This window comes from Moschus berezovskii, chromosome 4, assembly GCF_049115385.1.
Source record: "Moschus berezovskii isolate FMDL1 chromosome 4, NW_MosBer_1.0, whole genome shotgun sequence".
Lineage (NCBI taxonomy): Eukaryota > Metazoa > Chordata > Mammalia > Artiodactyla > Moschidae > Moschus > Moschus berezovskii.
In genome coordinates, this window is record NC_142463.1 from 86,902,617 (window position 1) to 86,929,211 (window position 26,595).

General features: G+C 39.7%; 1 protein-coding gene across 3 annotated transcripts in view; it reads right to left on the minus strand.

The window, feature by feature from the left end:
- Positions 1 to 232: 232 nt before the first annotated feature.
- Positions 233 to 26,595, minus strand: part of VAV3 (vav guanine nucleotide exchange factor 3) — a 457,960-nt gene continuing 431,597 nt past the window's right edge. For 2 of the 3 annotated variants that reach the window (XM_055401823.2, XM_088835531.1), the window contains 3 exons: positions 26,201 to 26,330; positions 3,159 to 3,310; positions 233 to 2,490 (listed from right to left, as the gene is read on the minus strand). In XM_055401823.2, coding sequence (XP_055257798.1) covers positions 2,449 to 2,490; positions 3,159 to 3,310; positions 26,201 to 26,330 — 324 coding nt within the window. In that variant the 3' untranslated portion in view covers positions 233 to 2,448. Of the gene's footprint in view, positions 2,491 to 3,158; positions 3,311 to 5,382; positions 5,467 to 26,200; positions 26,331 to 26,595 lie in introns of all 3 variants that reach the window. The other variant, XM_088835532.1, reaches the window with a different exon arrangement.

The following is a 26,595-nucleotide window of genomic DNA, read 5'->3' on the forward strand; positions in this document are numbered from 1 at the left end:
TGTTCCTTCATCTGAAAAGTGGAGATAATATGGGGTTATACCTCCTGGGGTTATGGTAAATTAGAGCACATAAAGCATTTAGAACGGTGTGGCACATGGTAAGCATGTCAATGATATATTATCTGCAACTATTGCAGATCACAGGGCTTCTAGTCTTGTGTTTATGATGAGATCTGCACATGTTGAATTATGTATGGAACTGTTCGATGAAAAGACTTCAGCTCTCAATCGATGTAATGCAAGTAGTAACTATTTATTATATTGACATATTTACAAAATATTACAAAGTGAAATACCACTCTAATTCACCATATTACACAGGGCTGCATACAAGCAAGACAAAGTATATGGAAAACATTTACTTCTGTCTTTGGTATTAGAAATCTACACAAATTCGCAGCATTTAAAGTTTCCAATATGAAGTATTAAACATAGACAAAGATGTAAATAGTAAGGTCATGAAAAGGGACGCTAATATCCTCTGCTGGGAAACACCCAGATCCATGAAATGTAGCAAGAGAGGGAGTCTATTGGCTAAAATAACAACAAAAGAAACAGCACAAGCTACAGTACTTTACATGGGTGTGTTTCAGTTTGTATGAAGCTGTTCTCTCTGTAACATTTGGCAGACAGTAACAGACAAAACATTACCCAGACACAATGTTGCAGATAAGACTTTATGGGAAAGAATCCACTCCAAGAGACACCTTGAGTGTGTAACTTCACTATACAGAACATCTTATAAAACTTAATTTCATGATCATTTACACATATACAAAAACTTAACTGGTTTTAGCAAGTAACTTTTCTAAAACACAATCACAGTTTACATAATTCTGAGGTAAAGGTCCTGAATCTATCCTATTTGAGAAGTCCTAGCCCACAAGGGTCTCTAAAGGGAGAAGTATCCACCAAACATCAAGTTCTGGCCCTCAGTGGGTTGGGGAGAAGGCCAATCACACCCACCTCATTTTAAAGATGATCCAAGATTTCAGAACTAAATGTTCCTAATTTGGCTCTATGAATTTAATGTTTCTAATGTTTTCTGTAGACACCAAGTCTTGTCAGAACATGACTTCTGCTATGGAGAAAATATTTCATCATGAAAGGGCCAAGTTAGTGTCTTAACTTGATTCTCTTGACTGGGCACTCTGTGCATCCCAGGAAAAATGTACTTAGACTCCTCATATAAACAGTGACGACTTGGTCAAATAAATGCACTGCAGACTTATCTTCTCACCAGTTAATACACACCCGGAAATGGACTCAGATGGGAAGAGCCTCAGTGAGTGCTGGGAGCCCACAGTGGATAAGATCAGAAAAGTCTAGTGACCCTCCTTTGTGTCCCCGAAATGCATAAAGGACCTTAATGTGCTTTCCTTCAGAAATCCTCAACGAGGTTGTTTGTGCTACTGTAAATACTTGAGGAAAATGTGGGAATCAGCATGTATGTCCCAGGTCTTTTTCATTTGGGCAGGGGAGTCAGGGAGGAGGAAAAGGCATATGTTAATAATGTTGCTTCTGTGAAATGACTTACTATAAATCATAGTCGTTGGTCTGTTTATGTAAACAATGGCACCTTAATGCAGGTTACTTGTAACCACCTAAAAAATCATACCCAGCCAAGATTATCTCATAAAGTGAAATACTACATTTTCTGAAATAACCCTATGAAATCATGAAGGTTGTGAAGATTTAACCTGAAGATACTATTTTATCCACTTTTTTGGGTATGTCATCTTATGAAAAAGTTTGTAAATATAATCAGGACTTATTAATGAATAATTAACTCCTCCCTCCCACATATGTCACTTACTAAGCAAAGCTGAGCATTTGCCTCTTAAACTTTCACATGAGGAACATTGGTGGTAGTTGGCGGGGGGGGGGGCGGGTGCGGTTAAAAGTGTTTGCCAGGCAATGAGTCACCTTGCTGGGCAATTTAAGACAAGTAATGCTGGACCTTTTCAGTAAGCTGCCCCAGTGGCAGAACTCCCATTTTTCTTCATGCTGGAGAAAGCAAAATTAAACTTCTGCTTCTTTGTACCATCAAAAATTCTGGAGAATGGCACATGAGAAGAAAGTAAACACACATTAGACATTTACTAATGGCTGGCATTCATGACGTCTGACTGGACGAAATAAAAAGAAACATGAACCAATGTGCTTTCAGGGCTTTCTGGGGGAAGAAAAGCTTTTGGCTTTGCCCTGGTCCCTGATGATGACAGACGGGCAGGCTGTTTCTTGCATAGCTCTAGGCGAGCCATTAATCTGTCAGTACCAGCATCTTTAGAAATCCCAGCATTAAGACTTAGGAGGGGAAAGAGAGGGAAGGTGTTGAATAGCCAGAAAGGCAGCTTTTTAAACACTTCAGTGAATTCATAATGCTGTACAGGCTGCTGTTAATCCCTTCTCTGAAATTCCTGGTGCAGTGCAACGCCGGCCTGGGATTTATTCATCCTCTTCCACATACGTGGATGGAAACCAGCCCACCTAAAAAGGAAAAGCAACCAACACAGCAGTGTGACTCTCTATCCAGCACTTCAAAAGGCTCTACAAACAGAGCATTTCATTTTCATAACACCCAGAATTAAGCTGGGGTTTAATGCCCACTGCAGATGAAGAGGATTGGTTTAAATGGCTCCTAAAAGCCCAAGAGAGTGAGTGGTAGAAAGGGTGGAATAAAACAGGCTTCAACAGTGTTCTAATCTACCAGGACACAAATATGTAAATTAAGAGGTTCTACTACTTAACACGCTCTCTTTCCGCTATAGAACAAGATATAAAGACAGAGGTCCTATGCCTGTTCTTTCTAATTTAGACCAGTGGCTCTCACAGATCTTTTGTGCTCCACATAAAGTTGATGCTCTAGACTTAAAAAGAGGCTTACAGACTCAAAAGAACTGACATGCTCCTAAACCCTTTCCCAATAGGAAGCCATCAAATTTGCCTAAGTAAACTTTATTTATGTCAGTATCCTAGTCACGTAATGCGTTTTTCTGGAGTCCCTGTTTTCAGTAAGGAACACCACCCATGTGGAGCCAGGACTCGGGGGGGTGACACCAGTAAGGCAGTGTCGGGGTTCCCCCCAGCACCATGGGTGCCAGTGGCGGCCCAGCCCCCTTCATGTACATGATGAGCACACTGAGAGGGACACTCACCCTGCCGTTTACTTCTCCTCTCCACCAGCCGTTCGCACTCATCTTCGTGTAAATCTTCACCACATCTCCTTTCAGCAGGGACAGTTCTCGCATGTCTCTAGCACAGAAGTCATACCGAGCAATAGCGATGCCCAGCACCTTTGGACTTAACACTGTAAAGAAATGATGGGGCGTCAGAATGGATCTGCACTTTACCAGTCATAAGAAGCTAATCAGATGGATGTTATAGATGCTATCAAGATGCACAGCCGTGATTTCATTACAGACTAGTGATGATGGCAGAGGGGCTTGAAAGCAGCAGAATTGCTGTTTCAGTTCAACTAGCGGCAGTCAGGTTCACAAAATTTAAAGACCCATTATTCGGTTTTCATGTTCTTCATAGGAACTTCCAAACAGGGACTAGTTTTTGTAGTTTGGCGGGAAAAAGGGTTAATATCTAAGTTACTATCTCAGGTGACAGAATCTCAAATAACTAGCATAAATTTCCTATTGATGGCATAGTAATCCATTTTTAACTAGAACCTCTATGGTAAAAGCTTCACAGTTTTATCTTGTAAGCTTGTCAACTAAGACTCAAAACAGTCAACTTTTTTTTTTGTTGTTGTTCTGAAAGGCTCCTTCTGAATCCATGTCATCACTTCTAGTCAAAAGGCATCTCCTCCCCCCAAACAACCTTTAAGTTAAGACTATTTAGAGACAGTTACTCTTTTATATATAATTTCACTTGTGAAGAAGCTTAAATCATGTTTCATGAAAAAAAAAATAACACCATCCATGTATCTTCTTTGTTTCAAACAAATCTTTTAGAGCTTCCCTGGTGGCTCAGATAGTATAGAAAATCTTTACTGAAATACATAACCAAAAACAAGATTCAGGGTGTTCACCTCCTATACTTAGATTTTTTTTTAATGGTAGGAGAGGAGCTAACCTCTTCTTTGCCCTCACCTGCCTGTCCTGAAAGGAAAACTCAGTTCAAGCTGGAATCTGTTCGTCTCTGGTGTTCTGGAACACATTTCATATTAACATCTCTACCTGTTGCTCCTTGGGGTTATAAAGTATTTTCAGTTATATTTTCAGTGATTCTGAGAATCACTCACCTGAGATTGGTGGAACTTTATAAACCTTAAACGGTAGAAAAACTGAAGTATAAGAAAGGAAAAAAACCCATGGGAAATGCCATACATCATATTTTTAACAGTTCCCAGTGTCTAGGCAGCTACGGTTATGACTGTCACCCTGAAAAAGTGTGCCCTCTTGGAGACTGGGATCTCTGGCCTATTTTCCAGAGCTTTGCAATGATAGAAATTTTTTAGTCTCCAGGTGTCCATCATAAGATAAACGAATGGCAATGCTGTAGATTTCAGAACTGTAAAGGGAGCAAAAATAGGTCATTTTATTTTACTGTTCGGACACAAACCACTTTAATAGTTTCCTTACTGAAAACCATCCCATTACTGGGGCACTACTCCTAGAGTCGTGCACATAAAAACACCCCAGTGATGGAAAAACCCATCATCAACTTAACTGTGCGACCTTGTACAGTTCTCTTAACCCCTCTGGGCCACATTCCTCTCACCTATAAAATGAAAGGTCTATACTAGATGACTTGTAAGGGCCTTCTAGTACTATATTTTATTATTCCATTGGGATTTACAGGTTAATTTTTAAAAATCTGTAAGAAAACATACTTTATTCAGTCATCAGGTACTCCTTACATGTCACATAAACAGCCCTTACATCCTCTGGCTAATGACAGAAATTAAGACCAAAATGCCCTGCACAAGCAGATAAACAGTCATCCTTCAAAACAGTATGAACTAAATTCTATTCTTATATTTGGAGATAAAATTGGGATTTTGGTCCTATATATTTTCTTAATGGAAAGACATGAACACTGGCTTTTAAATTTCTGATCCTCAAGAAAACTAGCTTTATAAAGCACTTCATTCTCCCTTTATACTTTCGCCTCTCAACTCTTTCCAACTGATGAAAGAAAAAATGTCTTGCTGAAATACATAACATGAGCACACACACAAAACTAGAGGATTGGAATGTCAAGACAAACGATGACTTGATGACAGAGAAAAGGAAAGTGCATGGTGGGGATGTGACTGGAGGGGCTGTTTGTGAGGAAATGTATCTATATGAGAAGCCATACACAGAAGTCAAAATACTTGCAAACAAAAGCAAGTTGAAAAGACATATAAAAGCAGTAAAGCAGTACCTGACCAGAAAGGAGTGGAAGAAGGGGGGACAAAGCTGTAGTCTGGTGGAGTTACAAAAGAAAACCCACAGAACAAAGAAGGGGCTTAGAGAAGGAAAGAAAAAGAGAGAAGCAAAGAGCATTTAGGTGTTGGCAAACATTTCTTGACATAGCTATTTCGTTGTCTATAACCTTAAGAAAATTGTCACATCAAAGTTGAAATATCAATCTTCATTTTCACCCATTTGTTTCCTATCACCATTTCTAAATGAAGAACAAGCCAGATTTTTACATTTTGATTGACATTAATGCAATTCAGAGAGATCCATCCCTTTACAGGTGAACACAGCGTACCCCTCCACGTTGCCATCGTTGAGACCCTTACACCCAAGGATGGCCTTCTCTTGATGTGGTACACAATTCCTACTTTGTCACATCAGTGGAGATGGGGATCATGTAAATTGTTAATGTAATACGCTTCACATTAAAACTGATATAAAGAAGAGACATAAAGAGCCTATAGGGTGGCGTCAATGAAATATGCAGAACCCATTGAAAATTCAAGAAAATCCCTCAGAAAATTTGTTAGGAACCACCCTCACCCTCCAAACAAGCATGTGCATGGTAGCTTATTTCCAAAAATAAAATATCTGGAAAAGACAGTAAATATATCCCCCAGCTGTAGGAATGTACAGAAAATATCTATGCATTTAGATGCTCAAAAACCTCTCACTTTACTTTTAATAATCAGGGCTAAAATTATCAAATGGTTTGAAAGTATCAGATGCCATGCTCAGTGTTTTAAATTCATTTAATTATCACAAAAACTCAGAGGAATACCCATAATATTTCTTCTTCATATTTGAGAACAACCTAGATTCAAACCTACGCAGTGTGACTTGAGTCAAGGCTCTTCACTGCTGCCTATTCTGCATCTATCTTTCTGCTTCAGGTACCACCTTAGACAATTTTAAAACTCCCTGCTGATGCCAAGGTGTCATTGCAATAGAAACGGAAGTGTGATTGTACACTTTCTCCCAATATTTATTCTCCCCTTAATACATGTAATAAGTTATTTGGTTGAGCTATGTTTGCCCAGAGACTCTCTCACTAAGTTCTTGCTCCTGGGATGGGAATGTAAGCAAAAGTATCATGGAGGCATCATTCCTGGGAAGGCAGCTGGCACACACCTTCACCCTTCTCTTGTTCTTTATTCTTCCCTGCCGTCCCTGAATGTGATAGCTACCATCCTGGTTCTTGAGAAGGCAGACCTCACCTTAAGGATGAACATGAAAGAATCTGGGTTATTAGCATACTCTTATACCTAAGAATAGCAGTAGCTCATTAAGGGATGCTTAGATTCCAAAAAACAGACTGGGCAGAGGAACTGAAAGGAGGTTCTTGGGTTCACGTATAAATTGACGCGTGCATGACACTTTTTTCGTAAGTGGCCTCCCATATTTAACCTACCCTGAAGTGTACCCTTGTTGATAATCAAAGTTCTCTTCTAGTCCACTGCATGTTCCAAGTTACACTTTTTTTTTTAATGTAGCAGTATGTGCCCATACAACTAATTGTATAATCTGTGCAATTGACTTTGTGTTACCATGCAATGTAACTAGTTTGTTTGATTTTTGAGGTCATGTTATATCTATTGTTAAAGAGAGGAAAGGACACCATGTCTAACTGAACGAGGAAAATGGCACCCTAACTTTACTATTGGCAGAAAATCTGGTGCCAAGATTCCTATCCAGCATCTGGGAGAACTCTTCACTCTACTCATTATTTCCGTGTAATGAGGAGAATTTGCTCCTCAAACTGTTTTCTAAGTGTCCATCCTTGATTCTCTCTCTGGGACTAATTATCCATGGAGTAATAAAAAGAAGTGGTATTTCCCCAAAATTTCTAATGAAGGTAATTCAAGTCAAGAGTCTGAAAGATAACAAAAGATAAGTTAACTCTAGAAGGAAGAAATAAGAAGTCAATGAAAACACAACTAAATGGTACTTAAATTTCCTCCTCGTATTCGTTGAGCTCATCTTTGCTCACTTAACTGCTCAAACACTTCCAACAAAAACCGGCACAACACAAAGGAAAGAACATGAAATGTGTTCATGTCTTGTTGCCCAGGATCCCTGAGAGCCATAATCTATCAGTGACATTCCTACAACAACTATCATTTTTTTCTGAGATGCTGAGCAGCTATTAAATACTGTATGTCTCATGGCATTAACCATACCATAGGCCTGAGGAATCTTCTCAGGAGAGAAGCTGATTAACCTCTTACATCCCAAAATGTAGCTCTCAGCCAAACACTGTAAGTCGTGGTAAGATGCTTTCTAGTTTTCTACACATTGTAGCATGACTTATTGTTGTCACTCTTTCTACATATCAATTTTCACTGCCTTTGGGTCCTAAATTCTTGTAAGCAGGCAAAACAGTATTTGAATGCCTGGCATCTACAGAGATAAGAGTGTAAAAGAATGTGACTCCCCAGGAAAGTATGGACTTAAATCTAGATGTAAGCAATGTCAGAATAAAGTATTTGATATTTTGTGAAATGGTTTAACCTATATAATATTTATGCCCATAGTGAGATTATATCCACCTATATCTACACACACACAGATAGACATTTTCTACAGCACACTCCTCCAATGGTACCAAGATGCTAATATAAGAATTATTGGTAGGTGCATATCCTGGAATGGAATAGAACCAGCTGAGTGACATTCAAATAGGAACACTGAGGGATTATAACCTCCCATTCCTTTTACTTCCTGGCCTAAAATTCATTCACCACCTAGTACTATAGGGAGCCTGGTGCTAGTATATCACCTTATTCCAGGAAGCTTCTTAAGAGAAAGAACTTTTATTCATATCTGTATCCACTGAGATAATATTAAATCTATGTTGAGACCTTTTTCATTAAAAGAATCATTTGCAAACTGCATGCCTTAGTTTAGGGCCTAACTTTCCTCCTTCCTCAAATACTTTCAATTCCTTATTAGCACAGATGGAGAACATTGCTCTGAGAGACCATCACAGCCAGGTAGGTCTCTCAGATTAATTTCATATGATACCTGGCATTCAAATGGGCTGACGTTTATGGAACATTAGCAAATAAGTGGCTCACAGTCTAGTGACTTGATAGTTCTCGTTAGGAGTTATTAAAAGTACAGTCAAATGTTAACTCTTCCAAGTTAAAACTTGAAATACTGACATTTTCTAATAGAAACAGAAGCTATTGGCATAACCATTATAAACTGACTGGCAAATCACTACTGAATATTATTCAGTTCTGAGACTTGACTGAGAGGACAGAGCCACAGAAGTATGTCAATTAAAAAAGGAACACAATGTTCACAGTAGAATAAAAAGTACTAGTGAACTGGTATCAACACATATATTTCTGTTGTCAAGGTTAACTTAGCGTTGCTTTAAAATGTTATGCTCTGCCTTGATTCGGAGAAGGCAATGGCAACCCACTCCAGTACTCTTGCCTGGAAAATCCCATGGATGGAGGAGCCTGGTAGACTGCTCCATGGGGTTGCAAAGAGTCGGACACGACTCAGCAACTTCACTTTCACTTTTCACTTTCATGCATTGGAGAAGGAAATGGCAACCCACTCCAGTATTCTTGCCTAGAGAATCCCAGGGATGGAGGAGCCTGGTGGGCTGCCGTCTATGGGGTTGCACAGAGTCAGACACGACTGAAGCGACTTAGCAGCAGCAGCCTTGATTAGGCTATTCATGTTCATGAGCACATGAAAATCCACTCGATTTTCAATAACATTTGAAATTAGTACACTGCAGAGACCAAGCTCAATCAACACTTGTCCTTAAGGTATTGATTATCAAATCAAAGTATTTTTGAACTACCACTTAATTATCCATCATTTGTATAACTGAAGATGAGGCTAAGCATCCGGTAATTATTCTCTGGGACAGGAATTACCTAATGCTGAGCCTTTAGTTGTAACAACCACAGATATTCACACTCATTTATGTTAAAAAAGAAAAGTTATCAGTAAAAAATATCAGCCAACTGTACCAATGGTACCGTCATCAACACAGTTGTCCCTGAGTTTGGGCCCAGTAGTGGCCTAGAGATTTTCCTGAAGAACTATGTTCCTGTGTGGACCCACTATGACGGATCCAGGAATTCCTTTTACCAGGACCATCTACACATGGCGTAGCAACAGAGAACATGTTGAGAATTTAATGAATGTTTAATTTAAATTTGTCATCCTTAACCTAGTTTTATTTTGGAACCTAGCCTTGTCTTAGACTTGCAGCAACATTCATAGACATAGTATCAAATATCTGTTCCCCCAGTCTCTCTCAAACACACAGTGTTTATTGTGTAGTTTATATATTGTCACTGAAGAAACTAATTCAGATTGGTTGGTTGAATTAGGACAGTAACCTAGCAGGACATTCTGACCCATCAGATGTGAGATAGAATAGCAAGAGAATATTCTAAGATGACTGTAAGGTTTTTGGCTTAAGCAACTGGAAGATTGGAGATTTCTTTGTTTTAGGGAAGTACTCAAATGGAGCCTAAATTCTCCTCACAGCACTATCTAAGATGAGTGATTTCTGTACCTCAATATCAACTCTCTCTGTTCACTATATATAATATTGGTTTTATTTAATTGAATGCTGACATCTGGTAAATGGACAAATCTCTAACCTAAAATTCAAAGATATGACAAGGAATACTTAGACTTATTGTGAATATAAACAGCTACTTGGTATTCAATACTGCACAATCTAAATATATAAAGCCATTAACGAGAAAAACTGAGTATAATAAGGCCTTATTGTTATGGAAAATGAGATCATTTGACATTTCAGGGGACTTCAGATTATTTATAGGCATCTACTTTACCAAGATGTGAACTTTATTCTAAATGCTTACCCTTTAAGACAGAGCATCAGACTTCAGAAGAGCTTACAAATTAGTGAAGAGAGAGAGTTGACACTGCGCTACAGAAATCACTCATCTTAGGTAGTGCTGTGAGGAGAATTTAGGCTCCATTCGAGAACTTCCCTAAAAATAAAAATCTCCAATCTTCCAGTTGCTTAAGCCAAAAACCTTACAGTCATCTTAGAATATTCTGTCTCATGTCTGATGTGTCAGAATGTCCCACTGGGTCACCGGCATAATACTGGGTTGGCCAAAAAGTTCGTTCAGGTTTTTCCATAAGATATTATAGAAAAACCTGAATGAACATTTTAGCCAACCCAATGTATCACCTGTCTGGATGCGTGTTGGTCCAGGCTGCCGAATTGCTGCATAAGCCTCCTGTCTGGTCTTCCTATTTCTACACTGTTGCTGCGTTCATGTGCTCAGTCGCTTCAGTCTATTCTTGGCAATCCTATGGACTGTATCCAGCCAGGCTCCCTAGAACAATCCTATTACAGTAGGACCACATTTCCCCTCTGTTTAAATCCTTCCAATTTCGTCCAGAGTAAAAGCTAAAGTCTTCCACAGCTGCACATAGGCTGATCTGCTCTCTGTCTTCATCTGTGCTGCTCTGTTCACACAGTACACGTCATATATGTGCCTTCCTTTGCACTGGCTCCTCTGTGCACACTTCCTTGAGTTTTTATTCAACAGTTACTTTCACCATGAGGCCTATCCCAATGCCCCGTAAAAGAGCCATGGACACATACCAGCTGTGCCATGTGGTACAAAGAAAAATGTGAGATTATTGTGGGGGTGGGGTAGGGAGTGATATACAAGCAAAGAAGTAGTTAGAGGGCACACAGTCCCCCAAATTCCCACTGTCCTACTGCTGAGGATGAGCATGGAAGTTCTGCCCATGCCATGGTCAAAGTTCAGTAGCCTGCTCTTCAGGTGGATTAGGGTATTTATGTGAGTTTATAATAGTAGAAACTCCCCGTTTACTGTGGACCAGATATTTATCACCCCCTCACCATCCCCCACGGAGAAGGCAATGGCAAGCCACTCCAGTCCTCTTGCCTAGAAAATCCCATGGACGGAGGATCCTGGTAGGCTGCAGTCCATGGGGTCGCTACGAGTCAGACATGACTGAGCGACTTCACTTTCACTTTTCACTTTCACACATTGGAGAAGGAAATGGCAACCCACTCCAGTGTTCTTGCCTGGAGAATCCCAGGGACGGGGGAGCCTGGTGGGCTGCCGTCTATGGGGTCACACAGAGTCGGACACGACTGAAGTAACTTAGCAGCAGCAGCACCATCCCCCAAATTCATATATTGAAACTTAATGCCTCATGTGATGGTGCTAGGAAGTGAGGCTTTGCAGAGGTGCTTAGGTCATGAGAATGAATGGGATTAGTGCTTTTATAAAAGCAATCCCACAGTGAGAGCTTCCTCATTCCTTTCCACCAACTGAGGACACATAGCACAGCAGGTCATTCAGTTCAGTTCAGTTCAGTCGCTCAGTCATGTCCGACTCTCCGCGACCCCATGAATCACAGCACGCCAGGCCTCCCTGTCCATCACCAACTCCCGGAGTTCACTCAAACTCATGTCCACAGAGTCAGTGATGCCATCCAGCCATCTCATTCTCGGTCGTCCCCTTCTCCTCCCGCCCCCAACCTTTCCCAGCATCAGAGTCTTTTCCAGTGAGTCAACTCGTCGCATGAGGTGGCCAAAGTATTGCAGTTTCAGCTTTAGCATCAGTCCCTCCAATGAACATCCAGGATTGATCTCCTTTAGAATGGACTGGTTGGATCTCCTTGAAGTATAAGGGACTCTCAAGAGTCTTCTCCAACACCACAGTTCAAAAGCATCGATTCTTCGGCGATCAGCTTTCTTCACAGTCCAACTCTCACATCCATACATGACCACGGGAAAAACCATAGCCTTGACTAGACGGACCTTGGTTGGCAAAGTAATGTCTCTGCTTTTTAATATACTATCAAGGTTGGTCATAACTTTCCTTCCAAGGAGCAAGCGTCTTTTAATTTCATGGCTGCAATCAGTATCTGCAGTGATTTTGGAGCCCAAAAAAATAAAGTCTGACACTGTTTCCACTGTTTTTCCATCTATTTCCCATGAAGTGATGGGACCAGATGCCATGATCTTTGTTTTCTGAATGTTGTGCTTCAAGCCAACCTTTTCACTCTCCTCTTTCACTTTCATCAAGAGGCTTTTGAGTTCCTCTTCACTTTCTGCCATAAGGGTGGTGTTATCTACATATCTGAGGTTATTGATATTTCTCCCAGCAATCTGGATTCCAGCTTGTGCTTCTTCCAGCCCAGCGTTCCTCATGATGTACTCTGCATATAAATTAAATAAGCAAGGTGACAATATACAACCTTGACGTACACCTTTTCCTATTTGGAACCAGTCTATTGTTCCATGTCCAGTTCTAACTGTTGCTTCCTGACCTGCATACAGGTTTCTCAAGAGGCAGGTCAGGTGGTCTGGGATTCCCATCTCTTTCAGAATGTTCCACAGTTTATTGTGATCGACACCAGATACCAAATCTGTCAGCACCTCCACCTTGAACTTTCCAGCATCCAGAAGCATGAGCCATACATATCAAGGGTTTAAAAGACACTTGGTCTATGGTATTTTGTTACAGCAGCCCAAAGAGACTATAGCACTGGTCATCCAAGTGACCTTGTTAGAAAGGGGAGCTTTTGAAGCCAGCAGCTGATATTAGCCTGTTCTGCTATGAAGAAAATTCGAAACTGCTGAACCAGCTCTCTACTAAACAACCAAAAGGAAAAATGATGAATCTCTGGTTTTGTTCTTCATCACCTGAACACCTCAGTTAAAATCATAAACCACTCCCAGAACCCCTGAGTAGCATTACACTGTTAAATTATTTTTCCAGGACACTCACCCAACTTCTAGTATCAGTTCAGTTCAGTCATGTCCGACTCTTTGCAACTCAATGGACTGCAGCACGCCAGGCTTCCCTGTCCGTCACCAACCCCTGGAGTTTGCTCAAACTCATGCCCATCAAGTTGGTGACGCCATCCAACCATCTCATCCTCTGTCATCCCCTTCTCCTCCTGCCTTCAACCTTTCCAAGCATCAGGGTCCTTTCCAATGAGTAGTTCTTTGTATCAGGTGGCCAAAGTATTGGAACTTCAGCTTCAACATCAGTCATTCCAATGAATATTCAGAACTGATGTCCTTTAGGATAAACTGGTTGAATCTCCTTGCAGTCCAAGGTACTCTCGAGAGTCTGCTCCAATGCCGCAGTTCAAAAGCATCAATTCTTCAGCACTCAGCTTTCTTTATGGTCCCACTTTCACATCCATACATGAGTACTGGAAAAACCATAGCTTTGATTAGACAGACCTTTGTTGGCAAAGTGATGTCTCTGGTTTTTAATATGCTGTCTAGGTTCATCATAGCTTTTCTTTCAAGAAGCAAGCATCTTTTAATTTCATGGCTGCAGTCTCCATCTGCAGTGATTTTGGAGCCCAAGAAAATCAAGTCTGTAACTATTACCATTGTTTCCCCATCTATTTGCCAGAAGTGATGGGACTGTATGCCATGATCTTTGTTTTTTGAAAGCTGAGCTTTAAGCCAGCTTTTTCTCTCTCCTTTTTCATTTTCATCAAGAGGCTCTTTAGTTCTTCTTCACTTTCTGCCATAAGGGTAGTGTCATGTGCATATCTGAGGTTATTGATATTTCTCCCAGCAGTCCTGATTCCAACTTGCAGTTCATCCAGCCCAGCATGATGTACCCTACTTATACGTTAAATAAGCAGGGTGACAATATACAGCCTTGACATACTCCTTTCCCGATTTGGAACCAGTCTGTTGTTCCATGTCCTGTTCTAACTGTTGCTTCTTGACCTGCATAAAGATTTCTCAAGAGGCAGGTCAGGTGGTCTGGTATTCCCATCTCTTGAAGAATTTTCCACAGTTTGTGGTGATCCACACAGTCAAAGGCTTTGGTGTAGTCAATAAAGCAGAAATAGATGTTTTTCTGGAATTCTCTGGCTTTTTCTGTGATCCACTGGATGTTGGCAATTTGATCTCTGGTTCCTCTGCCTTTTCTAAACCCAGCTTGAACATCTGGAAATTCTCGGTTCATGAACTGTTGAAGCGTATATTGGAAAATTTGGGGCATTACTTTGCTAGCATGTGAGATGAGTACAATTGAGCATTCTTAGGCATTGCCTTTCTTTGGGATTGGAATTAAAACTAAGCTTTTCCAGTCCTGTGGCCACTGCTGAGTTTTCCAAATGCGCTGGCATATTGAGTGCAGCACTTTCACAGCATTATGTTTTAGGATTTGAAATAGCTCAACTGGAATTCCATCACCTCCACTAGCTTTGTTCGTAGTGATGCTTCAGAAGGCCCACTTGACTTCGCATTCCAGGATATCTGGCCCTAGGTAAGTGATCACACCATCGTGATTATCTGGGTCATGAAGATGTTTTTTGTATAGTTCGTTGTGTATTCTTCCCTCCTCTTCTTAATATCTTCTGCATTTCTGTCCTTTATCAAGCCCATCTTTGCATGAAACGTTCCCTTGATAGCTCTGATTTTCTTGAAGAGATCTATTCTTTCCCATTCTATTGTTTTCCTCTATTTCTTTGCATTGTTCACTTAGGAAGGCTTTCTTATCTCTCCTTGCTATTCTTTGAAACTCTACATTGAAATGGATATATATCTTTCCTGTTCTCCTTTGCCTTTTGCTTCTCTTCTTTTCAGAGTTATTTGCAAAGACTCTTCAGACAACCATTTTGCCTTTTTGGCCTTTCTTCTAGTAAACTATATAATTTATTTTTATCTATTATCCACTGTCCCTACTACCATGTGAGTTCCACAAAGGCACAGACTTGTCTTTTTTTTTCCATCACTGTATATCCCCAGTAATTTGAACAATGCTCATCCTGGAGTAGGGCCTCAATAAAGATCTGTTTTTTCAAATTTATTTTTAATTGGAGGATAATTGCTTTACAACGTTGTGCTGGTTTCTGCCATGCAACAACATGAATCAGCCATAAGTCTATAGATGTCCCCTCTCTCAGCAGTCTTCCTCCCACCCCACCACCGTATCCCATGCCTCTAGTGTTAACGCCACCCCTGGTGTTGCAGAGCATCAAGCTGAGTTCCTTGCTATACAGCAGCTTTCTACTGGCTATCTGCTTCACATATGGTCGTGTCTGTATGTCAGTGCTATTCTCTCGAATTTGTCCCACCCTCTTCTTCCTGTGCTGTGTCTGCAAGTCTGTCCTCTCCATCTGTGTCTGTTCCTGCCCTGCAGATAGGTTTATCAGTACCATTTTTCTGGATTCCATATATATGTGTTAAGACCTGTCAAGTGAATGAATGTGGGGACCTATGGGGATTATTGGTGAGATTGTAATAGCTAAAGAAGAGATGAGGAAAGAAGTTCTTAGAGAACTTCCCTATGAGGAAGAACAGTGAAGAAAAAAAGAGCAAATTAACTGGGGAAGATGGAGCTTTGGATAGAAAGACAGAGCTCTGAATAGGAAAAGATTTGAATGAGCAAGTTAGCTAATCCTGAAATGCTTGTGCTCAATTCTTAAAAATTTGAATGTGTTCATAGCAGGGGGGCCAGGATGGTGACAAATTTGGCAACCATGTATATGACAAGGGATTGATAAATCTGAGTAGTTTACTGAAAAAGAAATACAGCAAGGAAGGGAACAAAGCACATCATATGAAATGTTATCATGGTAGAGTGTGTATATAGTATATTTAACTTTGAGTAGCTTTGAAGAGACAGGCTTCCCAGTTGGCACTAGTGGTAAAGAATACACCTGCCAGTGCAGGAGACACAAGTTCGATCTCTGGGTCAGGAAGGAGGGCTCTGGAGGAGTGCATGACAACCCACTCCAGTATTCTTGCCTGGAGAATTCCATGGACAGAGGAGCCTGCTGGGCTAAAGTCCATAGGGTTTCAAGAGTTGAAGAGATAACTAATGATGGTAAATAGCTACAATAAGTCAAGTTTCTGGAACAAAATAAGCATTTTAAAAATTTTGTTCAAAAAATAATTAGGTGCTTTGTGTAGTTGTGGACATAAAGTCACCTGAGTATAAGTGAAACCTGAAGATGACCTCTCAGAAATGTCACAAAAGATATTTGCTTTAAAAAAGCCTCTACCAGGGTTGACGTGAAGTCTGAGACGCCTCAATCCTAGAATCCCCCTGCACTCCTGTCTGTTGTTCAGCTGTTAAGCTAGCATGTAACACCCAACGGGTGTGTGTGGTAGAGTGTCTAGTGTGTAGTGGTGCAAGTGGATTCTTAAAATAATGACTTCTTAAAGCTGTGAATGAAACGAAACCTTGACCAAGTTTGTATTCAACTTCTCACGCCATTAGGAGAGGTGAGAGTTGCAGAGTTAATACTGGCTCCCTTATGCAGATCTGGAATTCAGCAGGAAAAACTGGACACTGGTCATATATATGAGGCAAAAAAAGAGCTCTCAGCATTGTTCCTCAAAGCTAGCAGCCTAATCCAAGTTTTAGCGAGGGAAAAAAAAAAAAAAAGAATTCTTCTCAGTTTATGTTTGTTTTAGAGGAGAGAGAGACTAGAAAAACCAAAACCTTGGGTCAGGCTGCCACATGAGGATACCATAGTCAATTGGGGAGTATAAGGTTTATAGAAAGAACGGTATACAAAATGAGACATGTTAAAACATATAGACTGCTTTTTGAGCTTTGAAACATGAAAAAAGATAGCATTGAGTGAGGTTACTTGTATCTGTAGAATTTCAGTCTGTAAGCTCTAGATTTCTGAAGTGATCCTGGGTCCTGGCTACTAACTGTTAAAGCTATCAGGTTCAGGATAAAAATGCCTTACAGGAGCTACTAAAGCTCCTGATATAAGTAAATAAAAAAGGGAAGCCCAACATGACCTAATAATGAAGATGTGCTGCTGTAGTTGATCAGTTGCCCAAGAACAGTAAATTCTGTGGATGTGATAGACATCCTAAGGAAAAGAATATTAAAAAATGTCAGCAATATGTTAGAACCACCATAGCCCAGGAAAAAAGTGTGTATTTTTCGCCTCCCATGTGCCAGACATTGTTCAAAGTATATCACATATTTAACTCTCTTAAAGCACATAATGCAAACATTACATATGTTGAGACACTATGATACAGAGTTGCAGGATGAGATAAACTAGGGAAACTTGTCACTTTGCTAAATCATGTAAGCAGCACTTACGGTACATTTATTTAACCAACAAAACCTTCCCTGGATGCTTCTCATGGGGCTGGCAGTTCATGATACACTAGGTTGGAGACATTAATATATGTGAAAGGTGTTTGAATAACATAGTATTCTGTTAAAAATTAGATTATTAAATATAATAAATTACTAAGTTCTTATTCTGTATCATGTATTCTGTTTATTTTATAATACTTCAGACAATGACTCATGTAGATTATTGGGGAAACTTTCGTTGGCTAGAAGTACCCTCTCTCAGGAAGACCATGCATTTCACTGTAGGAAAGTTACAAGCCATTGAATACATTTTGTTGTATTAAGGTGATATTTCCCTTCTAATTCCCTATCCATTGACTACCTGTCTACCCTAATAATGCACAGTCTTCTGATAACTCCAACGTAAAAAGGAAAGGATGGAAAAATTTGGAGAAAAATTTAAAATTAGTACTGTGAGATTATAGTGAGTTGAAGGGTGCCTCACCCCCACCCATCCCTCATCTCTCCACTACCCTCAACCCCTGCAAAAGTTATGTCCACCTAAAACGTGTGAATGTGATCTTATTTGGAAAATAGGTTTTTGCAGATATAAGTTAAGGATCTCAAGATGAAACCATCCTGTGTTAGGATGAGCTGTAAATGAAATAAGTTTCTTTATAAAAGAAGAGAAAGGGAGATGACACACAGAGGAAAAGGTGATGTGAAGACAAGGCAGAGATTGGGAGTGCTGTCTATAAGCCAAGGGACACCAAGGACTGCCAGCAGCCATCCAGAAACTAGAAGGAAGGCATGCAGTGAATTGTCCCTCGGAGACTCCAGCAGGAACCAACCCTGCCAACATTCTGATTTCAGCCTTGTGGCCTCCAAAACAATAAAAGCAAATTTCTGTTGATATTAATCCCCTCAATTTATGATAATTTTTATGGCAGTTCAGGAAGCTATTTTATGAGATTAAAACAAATATTTAAATTACCAGCATAAAATTAGATTAAATCAAAGTCACATCCCAAATGACCAAGGAAAAAGAAGATGAAAGACTGAGGATAAAATTAGGAGATCAGAATATGAGGGGATAAATATGGGCATGTTGAACTACAAGGGCAAGAAGTTAAAAACTCAGTCGATGTTTGAGGAGTTTGTATAAAGGAGATAAATATTATCCACTATTAACACTGTGACAAAACTAATAAGTAGGCTAAGATATTATCAGGATATTTAAAGAATTATCAGGAATAAGCAAGTTATGTTACAGTGAGTTAAATAAATATGAATGATACAAATTCTCCAAGTTTCTAAAACACTGGCTAAAATGAAGTTTAAGCACCTTGTCAGATGGCTAATAGAATCACAGAGGTACCTGTGTGAAAGGAAAGCAAGTGCACTAGAAGAAGCAGGCTTGGCTCTGGCTTTTATTTTTTCCTGCAAGGTCACTTGCACAGTCCCAAAGACCCAGGAAGCCTTTGTCAATTTTTGAAGAATTGCTATAAGATTTGTCATTGCTTCAAAATGATCAAGCTGTTCTATATCTGTTTTCAAACTCACTTATCTTTCCCTGTTTTTTCAAATAACATAGTGCTTTAATACCTGCTATGTTTCCCAAAGACCTTAGGCTCTACTTCACTCATTTAGCCCTTCCTAAACACGTGTTTTATGAGAGGTGCTGTGCAAAGTGCAATTTGAGAATAAGAAGCAAAGGAACCTGGTTTCCAAGGCTTCAGGGAGCAATACACTTGAAGAAATTGCTGCTGCTGCTGCTGCTATGTCGCTTCAGTAGTGTCCGACTCTGTGCGACCCCAGAGACGGCAGCCCACCAGGCTCCCCCGTCCCTGGGATTCTCCAGGCAAGGACACTGGAGTGGGTTGCCATTTCCTTCTCCAGTGTATGAAACTGAACAGTGAAAGTGAAGTTGCTCAGTCGTGTCCGACTCTTAGCGACCTCATGGACTGCAGCCTACCAGGCTCCTCCATCCATGGGATTTTCCAGGCAAGAGTACTGGAGTGGGGTGCCATTGCCTTCTCTGGAAGAAATTGCTAAACCTATATAAAAACAATACTATTAATATAGATTATGTGGAAACTGAAATGAAGTATGAATGATTCATAAAACTCTTTATCTTCAACCCCAAACACTCTTCTTAGTATCAGCTGCCTACTGAACCACTGAGTATGCACAGATACTAAAAATTTGTGCAAAACTGAATATATTACCTTCTCCTTTGTATGTGTTATATCCCTTTTGTTTCTTGATCAGGCCATCATTTCACCATTTGGGTCATCTAAGGCAGATACTTGTATATCACACATGTACTATTTCTACCTCAATTCCTTTATCCAGTCAATTCAGTCTCAGATTATATCTAAATCAGCCCATTGTCTTGCTCCACTGTCTTTATTCACCTTTTGTCCAAACCGCCATCATCCCTCCCCCGGACATCTGCGGAATTTTCCTCACACCTTTCTTCTGTCCATGCCTCTCTCCAAGCCATTCTCACAGAGTAGGCAGTGATCTTTCAAAACAATGTAAATCAGTTCATATTATTTTCTGCTTATAATGCTCCACTACATTTCCATTGTACATATTAGAATCCACTCACAATGTTCTAAACATTTTGGCCCCTTTCTAATTCTTTAAATGTGTCAAGTTATTTCCTGTTAATGTCCTTCACACAAACTGCTTCTTCACTCTGCTGTTTCCCTACCCTTCAGTAACTCACACCCTGCCAATTGTCTGTAAATCCTGTAAATTTCACCTAGGTGCCACTTTTTCAAAATGTCCTTCCCTGACCTTCCAGGTTAAACAGGTCCTCTTGATGTACCCTTTCACCTGTGCGTCTGCTTCACAAGACTTAGGAGTATTTGGTGGCTCAGATGGTGAAGGATCTGCCTGCAGTGCAGGGAGACTGGGGTTTGATCCCTTGGTAGGGAAGATCCCCTGAAGAAGAGAATGGCAACCCACTCCAGTATTCTTGCCTAGAGAATTCCATGGGCAGAGGAGCTTGGCAGTCTATAGTTCATGTGGTCACAAAGAGTAACACACAACTGAGCCACTAACATACACATGTGAAGTTATTTGTTTTACATTTGTTCAGTATCATTAAAGAACCCATTTGCCGATGCAGGAGACTTAAAGAGACACAGGTTCAATCCCTGGGTCAGGAAGATCCCCTGGAGGGAGGGCATGGCAACCCACTCCAGTATTCTTGCCTGGAGAATCCCAAGGACAGAGGAGCCAGGCGGGGCTACAGTCCACAGTGTTGCACAGAGTCAGACACAACTGAAGCAACTTAGCAGCAGCACTGTCCATCTTATTCATGGTTATATTTAGCGTCCAGAACAGAACTTGGCACATAGTGTTGAATAAATATTTGTTGACTAAAAGAACAAATGAATGAATAAGTAAATACAGTATGGTCACAGGTAAAGAAGAGATGGTTTCAAGTACAGTATACCGAGTACTCTACTCAGTACACCAAGCTCCCCCTGCTCCTGGAGCAGGCGGAAGAGGAGAATGCTGACATTTTCCTCCAATTCTGTTAGTTCTCTTCAGCTAAAGGCACCATCTCTAAATTTTATTACTTCTGAAATAATTCAGACATAAAAATTGCAAGAAAAGTACAAAGAATTCTAATATTTTTTTCTCTCAAACTCCTCAAATGTTAATATTTTACATTTGTTTTATCAAGCTCTGTAGTTTTCCTGAACTATTTTATAATATGTTCCAGACATAATGCCTTTTATCTCTAAATATTTCACTGTTGTTGTTTAATTGCTAAGTCCTGTCCAACTCTTTTAGCAAGGCTCCTCTGTCCATGGGATTTCCCAGGCAAGAATACTGGAGTTGGTTGCCATTTTCTTCTCCAGGGGATCTTCCCAATTCAGGGACTGAATCCACGTCTCTTGAGTCTCCTGCATTGGCAGGTGAATTCTTTACCTGCTGAGTCACTGGGGAAGACCATTTCAGCGTGTTCTTCCCAAAATCAAAGGGATTTTCTTCTCTTACAAAGTACAATTATCAAAACCAAAAAATTAGTAATCTACAAACATTCAAAATGTGTTAATTGTCCCATATGTGTCCTTTATAGTAAAAAAGAAAAAAAAAGGAAAACAATTCCAGGTACAAGAGTCAACCTGTTGTATCTAGCTGTCATGTTTCGTTAGTCTCCTTCAATCTAAAACAATTCTGCACTCTTTCTCTGTCTTTCATGACACCGATATTTTTGAAGAGTAAAGGCCAATTATTTTGTAGAATGTCATTGAATTTGGGTTTGTCTGATGTTTCCTCATGATTAGATTCCAACTGTGGACCATGCAGGGCAGGAATACCACCAAAGTGGTATTGCAGCCTTCTCAGAGCATCACATTAGGAGGTACATGATATCAAGTTGTCCCATCATTGGTGATGCTAATTTTGATCACTTTTATGGTTTTTCTACTGTCCCTTTTGTAATTAACAAGTTCTTGTGATGAGAAACTTTGAGATCATGTAAATATAGTGGTAACCAACAATTGTTTTTAAACATTAACCAGCTCTGTGGCCCAACTAATTTTCCATTTACTTGGGGAAATACCTAAGGTCTATCAATAAGTTATGAAATAGTTAATTGTGCAACTTTCCCAAGTGTAATGGTCCTTTACCATTCTACCTTACCTCCTTTTCTCACGTGTATAAAGAGAGAAACCTAGAAGCTGCTTTTGAAAGAACATAATAAAATATCTAATCTCACTCCTTATTCATCAGATGAGAAAGCTGGGGCCCAGACAGGCTAAGTGACTTGCCTAAGGTCAGACAGCTTACTCAGTAGCAACCCTGAAAATAATTAAGTGCTCACTGTAGAGCAAGAAAGGCCAAAGCCAACTCAGTGCCCTTCAAATATACAAGCCCTCAGGGTACACCTGCAGCAGTTTTTCTGTGACCATTTTTGGAAAGTAATGAGATTCTTACAGAGATCCACAGGACAGAGCAGAACATCTTCCACGGGGCCACTGCAGTCTCTAGGGAAGCACAAGAGCTCACTGCTGTGCCTGAGTTCTCTTTGTTCTCTTTCTTCCTCTCTCCATCTCTAGCAGAAACACTCAAGTCATTGCAAAGGCAGAAACAGTCTCACAGTCCTAGGACAGAGCATTGCCTACAATGGGCTCCTCATCTAGAAATGCTGTATGCTCCTTGTTCAATACTCTGGATATCAGTTTAATTCTAAATAGTATCTTTATATATGTTATTTTGAAATTACATGAGGTCGGCCTGTCATAATCTTACCGTATTTTACACATTTGAAAATAGCTTTTAATTTGCCTAAGAACATTCTAACCTAGGGGCTTCTGAGATGGCACAGCAGTAAAGAACCTGGCTGCCAATGTAGGAGAAATAAGATACACAAGTTTGGGGTCGTGTCTCTTCCTGGGTCTGGAAGATGATCCCCACTGGAGTGGCAACCCACTCCAGTATTCTTGCCTGAAAAATCCAATGGCCAGAGGAGCCTGGCGGGCTATAGTCGTTGCAGAGAGTCAGATATGACCGAAGCAACTTAGCAGACATGCATGCATTCTAACCTAGACTAATACAGAAGCAAGCAGTCTCTTCTACAATGCCCTGGGTCTTTATTTTCCAAGGTGACTATGTATTTAAGAGAAAAAAATAATAATAAATAGCAGGCATCGGGAGCTGGAACTCCAGTCTTACCCAGAACACAGGTGTTCCTTGTCTTTAGCTTGTCTGCTCTGCTTTCTCCGTTTCTCAGAAGGAATGGAGACACCATGCCCTGTCCACGCCAATGTCCCCCAGTATTTACTGCTGCTTCATAAAAGTTATTCTGACATGATATTTAGCAGTACACCCAAAGCTATAAGCCAGAGGTAATGACTCTAATGACATCTTACACAAACTTTCTATACAGAGTATTTCCTCTTTACCCCTTCTTGAGAGGCACGTGCATAAAAACAGAAGCAATGCTTTAATTAAGAGTCAACCTTTAATCAGGACTTGGCATAAAATGAGCAAGGGATATTTTTAAAAATCATAAAAACAAAGATTTAAGTTGCTATGAGTTAAAACTAGTAATTCAACTATTAGAAATACAGGAAAATGTTTGCCGTGTTAGAAGAGGAGGGACTAGTACTAGTAGGAATAGCAGCAGCCATAGGAGAAGTGGTAGGATCAGTAGTAGTTCAACTGACTTGTGTTGTGTGTTCACCATGTTATCAGCACTCTGCTCCACACTTTATGTACAGCACCTCATTTCATCCTCAGAATGTTCTTAGTGTTGTTCTCATGCCATACAAAGTTAGCATTAAGCAAATAAAACATTGGGATAATAAAAATCTAATCTAAGATTATAATCCTGCTATATGGTAACAACTGAATAATCCTGGAGTGTAAGGTCTTGGAGATTGACACACTAACTCAAGCCCTCGCTTCTTTCTGGTCATTTTGGGAGTGAGATCTTTGCTGCTCATTCTATATAGAAACAGACTCCTAACCAAACTTGTCAGAGCCTCCTCATTAAAGTATAAGCTCCATGAGGTCAGGGACTTTGTATTCTCAACTACTATTTCCCATACCTAGAACAGTGCGTTGTCTGTGTTGCTGCTGCTGCTGCTAAGTCACTTCAGTCGTGTCCGACTCTGTGTGACCCCATAGACAGCAGCCCACCAGGCTCCCCCGTCCCTGGGATTCTCCAGGCAAGAACACTGGAGTGGGTTGCCATTTCCTTCTCCATTAGGTAATTATTATATGTTGAAGGAATGAATAACTGAATAGTAGGTGAACAAATGCTGGCTATAACAAAGATCACATTTTAAATGAATGATTGTCTTTTACTTCTCTATTATAAAAGGGTTCTTACATCATGACTTGCCAGAGTGTCTTAAAAAGACTGGGCTTATATAATATTGTGAAATAATTAGTCTCCAACAAAAATTAAAAGAAAAAAAAAAGACTGGGCTTACAGTGTTTGAATTCATGACTCTAAACATCTTCCTGTGGCTGGCATGGATGTTCAAAATCATGCTGTTGGATATGCTTTAAAAGAGAAGAGTCTTATTTCCATCCCTAGTGACTAAACAAGTTTGAGCATTAAATATTTGGTCAAACACTAAACAAAAATTTAAACTAGGCAACTTCGTTTGCTGTTGAACAGTATCCTCTGAACATCTACATGTGTCAAGCACAGGAAGTGCCATGCTTTCCCTGACTGCCAGCCCCCCTCACCTGGACTTTCTAAAACTAAGTGGTAGTGGAGTTGACCTGGCAACTTTTATTATCTTCTGCTACTGGGAAGGCAAACTAAAAGAACTGAAAATTATACTTTTCATGTAGGGAAAATGTCATAACCCTGGTAAATTTAAAGCAATTTTGTAGAAAATTTGTTTTCTTTTTTTTTTTGAGGGAAAGTTCCATTTTTGAATTAGAAAAATTTAAAATGGCCTATATGGGTGTCTAAGATAATTGGGTAACAGAGGGCTAAAAGTATAGAAAGATAAATTTTAATGTGTTTACAGTTTCAACAAAAAAGTGTGCTCTGACTAGTCTCATTGGACAAGCCTGTTCATTTATCATTGATCTCTGTGAAGAGAACAGCTATTAAGTTATTCAAATTAAAAAAAAAAACTGTCAGTTGATGTGACAAATTACTTGTATATTTACTTTATGGAAGTGCTATGAAATTTTACTGGTGGTGTTAGTGCCCTGAGCATTATTTGTTTCCCTTTCAGATTCTGCTTTTAGAAAAAAAAAAGTAAAATTATATTACCTGACGCAAATGCTTCTCAAACACTCTAGATATTCTCATTTTGATTAGGCTAAACATTCTGAGGGCAATAAAATCGTATTCCTTTTTCTCTAAAACAGTTTTATTAATACTTTTTAAATGCTATTAAAATAAGGGAATGAAATCAGTTTATTCACAGCATTTTTTCATCACAGTGGTCTCTTTATACACTATATCTACTAACAGGAAGATTATATGACAGTAAATGATGAGAAAAGTTTTTGACTTGAACTCACATTCAAATTATAATGGGGGATATATGTATAATTATGGCTGATTAGCCTTGTATGGCAGAAACCGACACGACAGCATTAGAGCAATTTTCCTCCAATTAAATTTAAAAATTATATAACATCCTTTTGGTTTGTATGCTAATCTCTGTGATTATGTGTGGCACAGTGCCCATTCCAAAAGTGCCTAATGTATACCTTTAAATATTGGAATCAGAGGAAACATGCTTTTAGTTACTTTGGAGTTCCAAAAATAATCATTGAACTGAAATCAATAAGCAGACTTGGGGTACAAGGTTAGATGAAAGAACTGTGTACCAGTCTTGCTTAAATCCTGTTAATCAGGATTATGACCATAAACATGTGTCAGTTAAAAAGTTTGGCTAATATAAAAGTCATGAAAAAGTACAAAACTTACATATCAACATACCCTTCATTTCTGATGGATTTGACACAAACATGATTTTTAATTTGGCACAAATAACTAAATCTAGGCATGTTCATAAACCTGTTGGTCCATCTGATTCTACTTTGCTCTAGAAAAAAAAAAATCCTTGTTAAATTCATCAGTGTATAAATTGGTTCTGTTTCAAAATTTGGAATGAAGATGTTCAATGTTATCATGCCTTCAATCCTTAGGTGTCAGCAAATTGTATTCTAAATTACAATACTCACAGCTGATGCCTGCTCTATTACCCCTCTGTCCAGTTGAATGTTCTGGCTCCTTGTATGGAAACTGCAGAGTTGTATCCAAGGTTCTGAATCCTTCTTTAAGAGAATGATGCTTATAGTACTCCACAAGTTCCTTTAGGAAAAAAGAATCAAACACACAAACTCCTTGACACATAGTGATATACAATGAAGGGATAATCAAGTTAATGCTAAATTTTCCATAAGCCCCCTGGTGCCTCAGTGGTAAGGAGTCTGCCAGCCAAAGAGGAGATGCAGGTTCGACTCTAGCCTGCCCCAGGCTTCCCTGGGTCAGGAAGATCCCTTCAAGAAGGAAATAGTGACCCCTTTGAATATTCTTGCCTGGAAAATCCCATGGACAGAGGAGCCTGGCGGGCTAT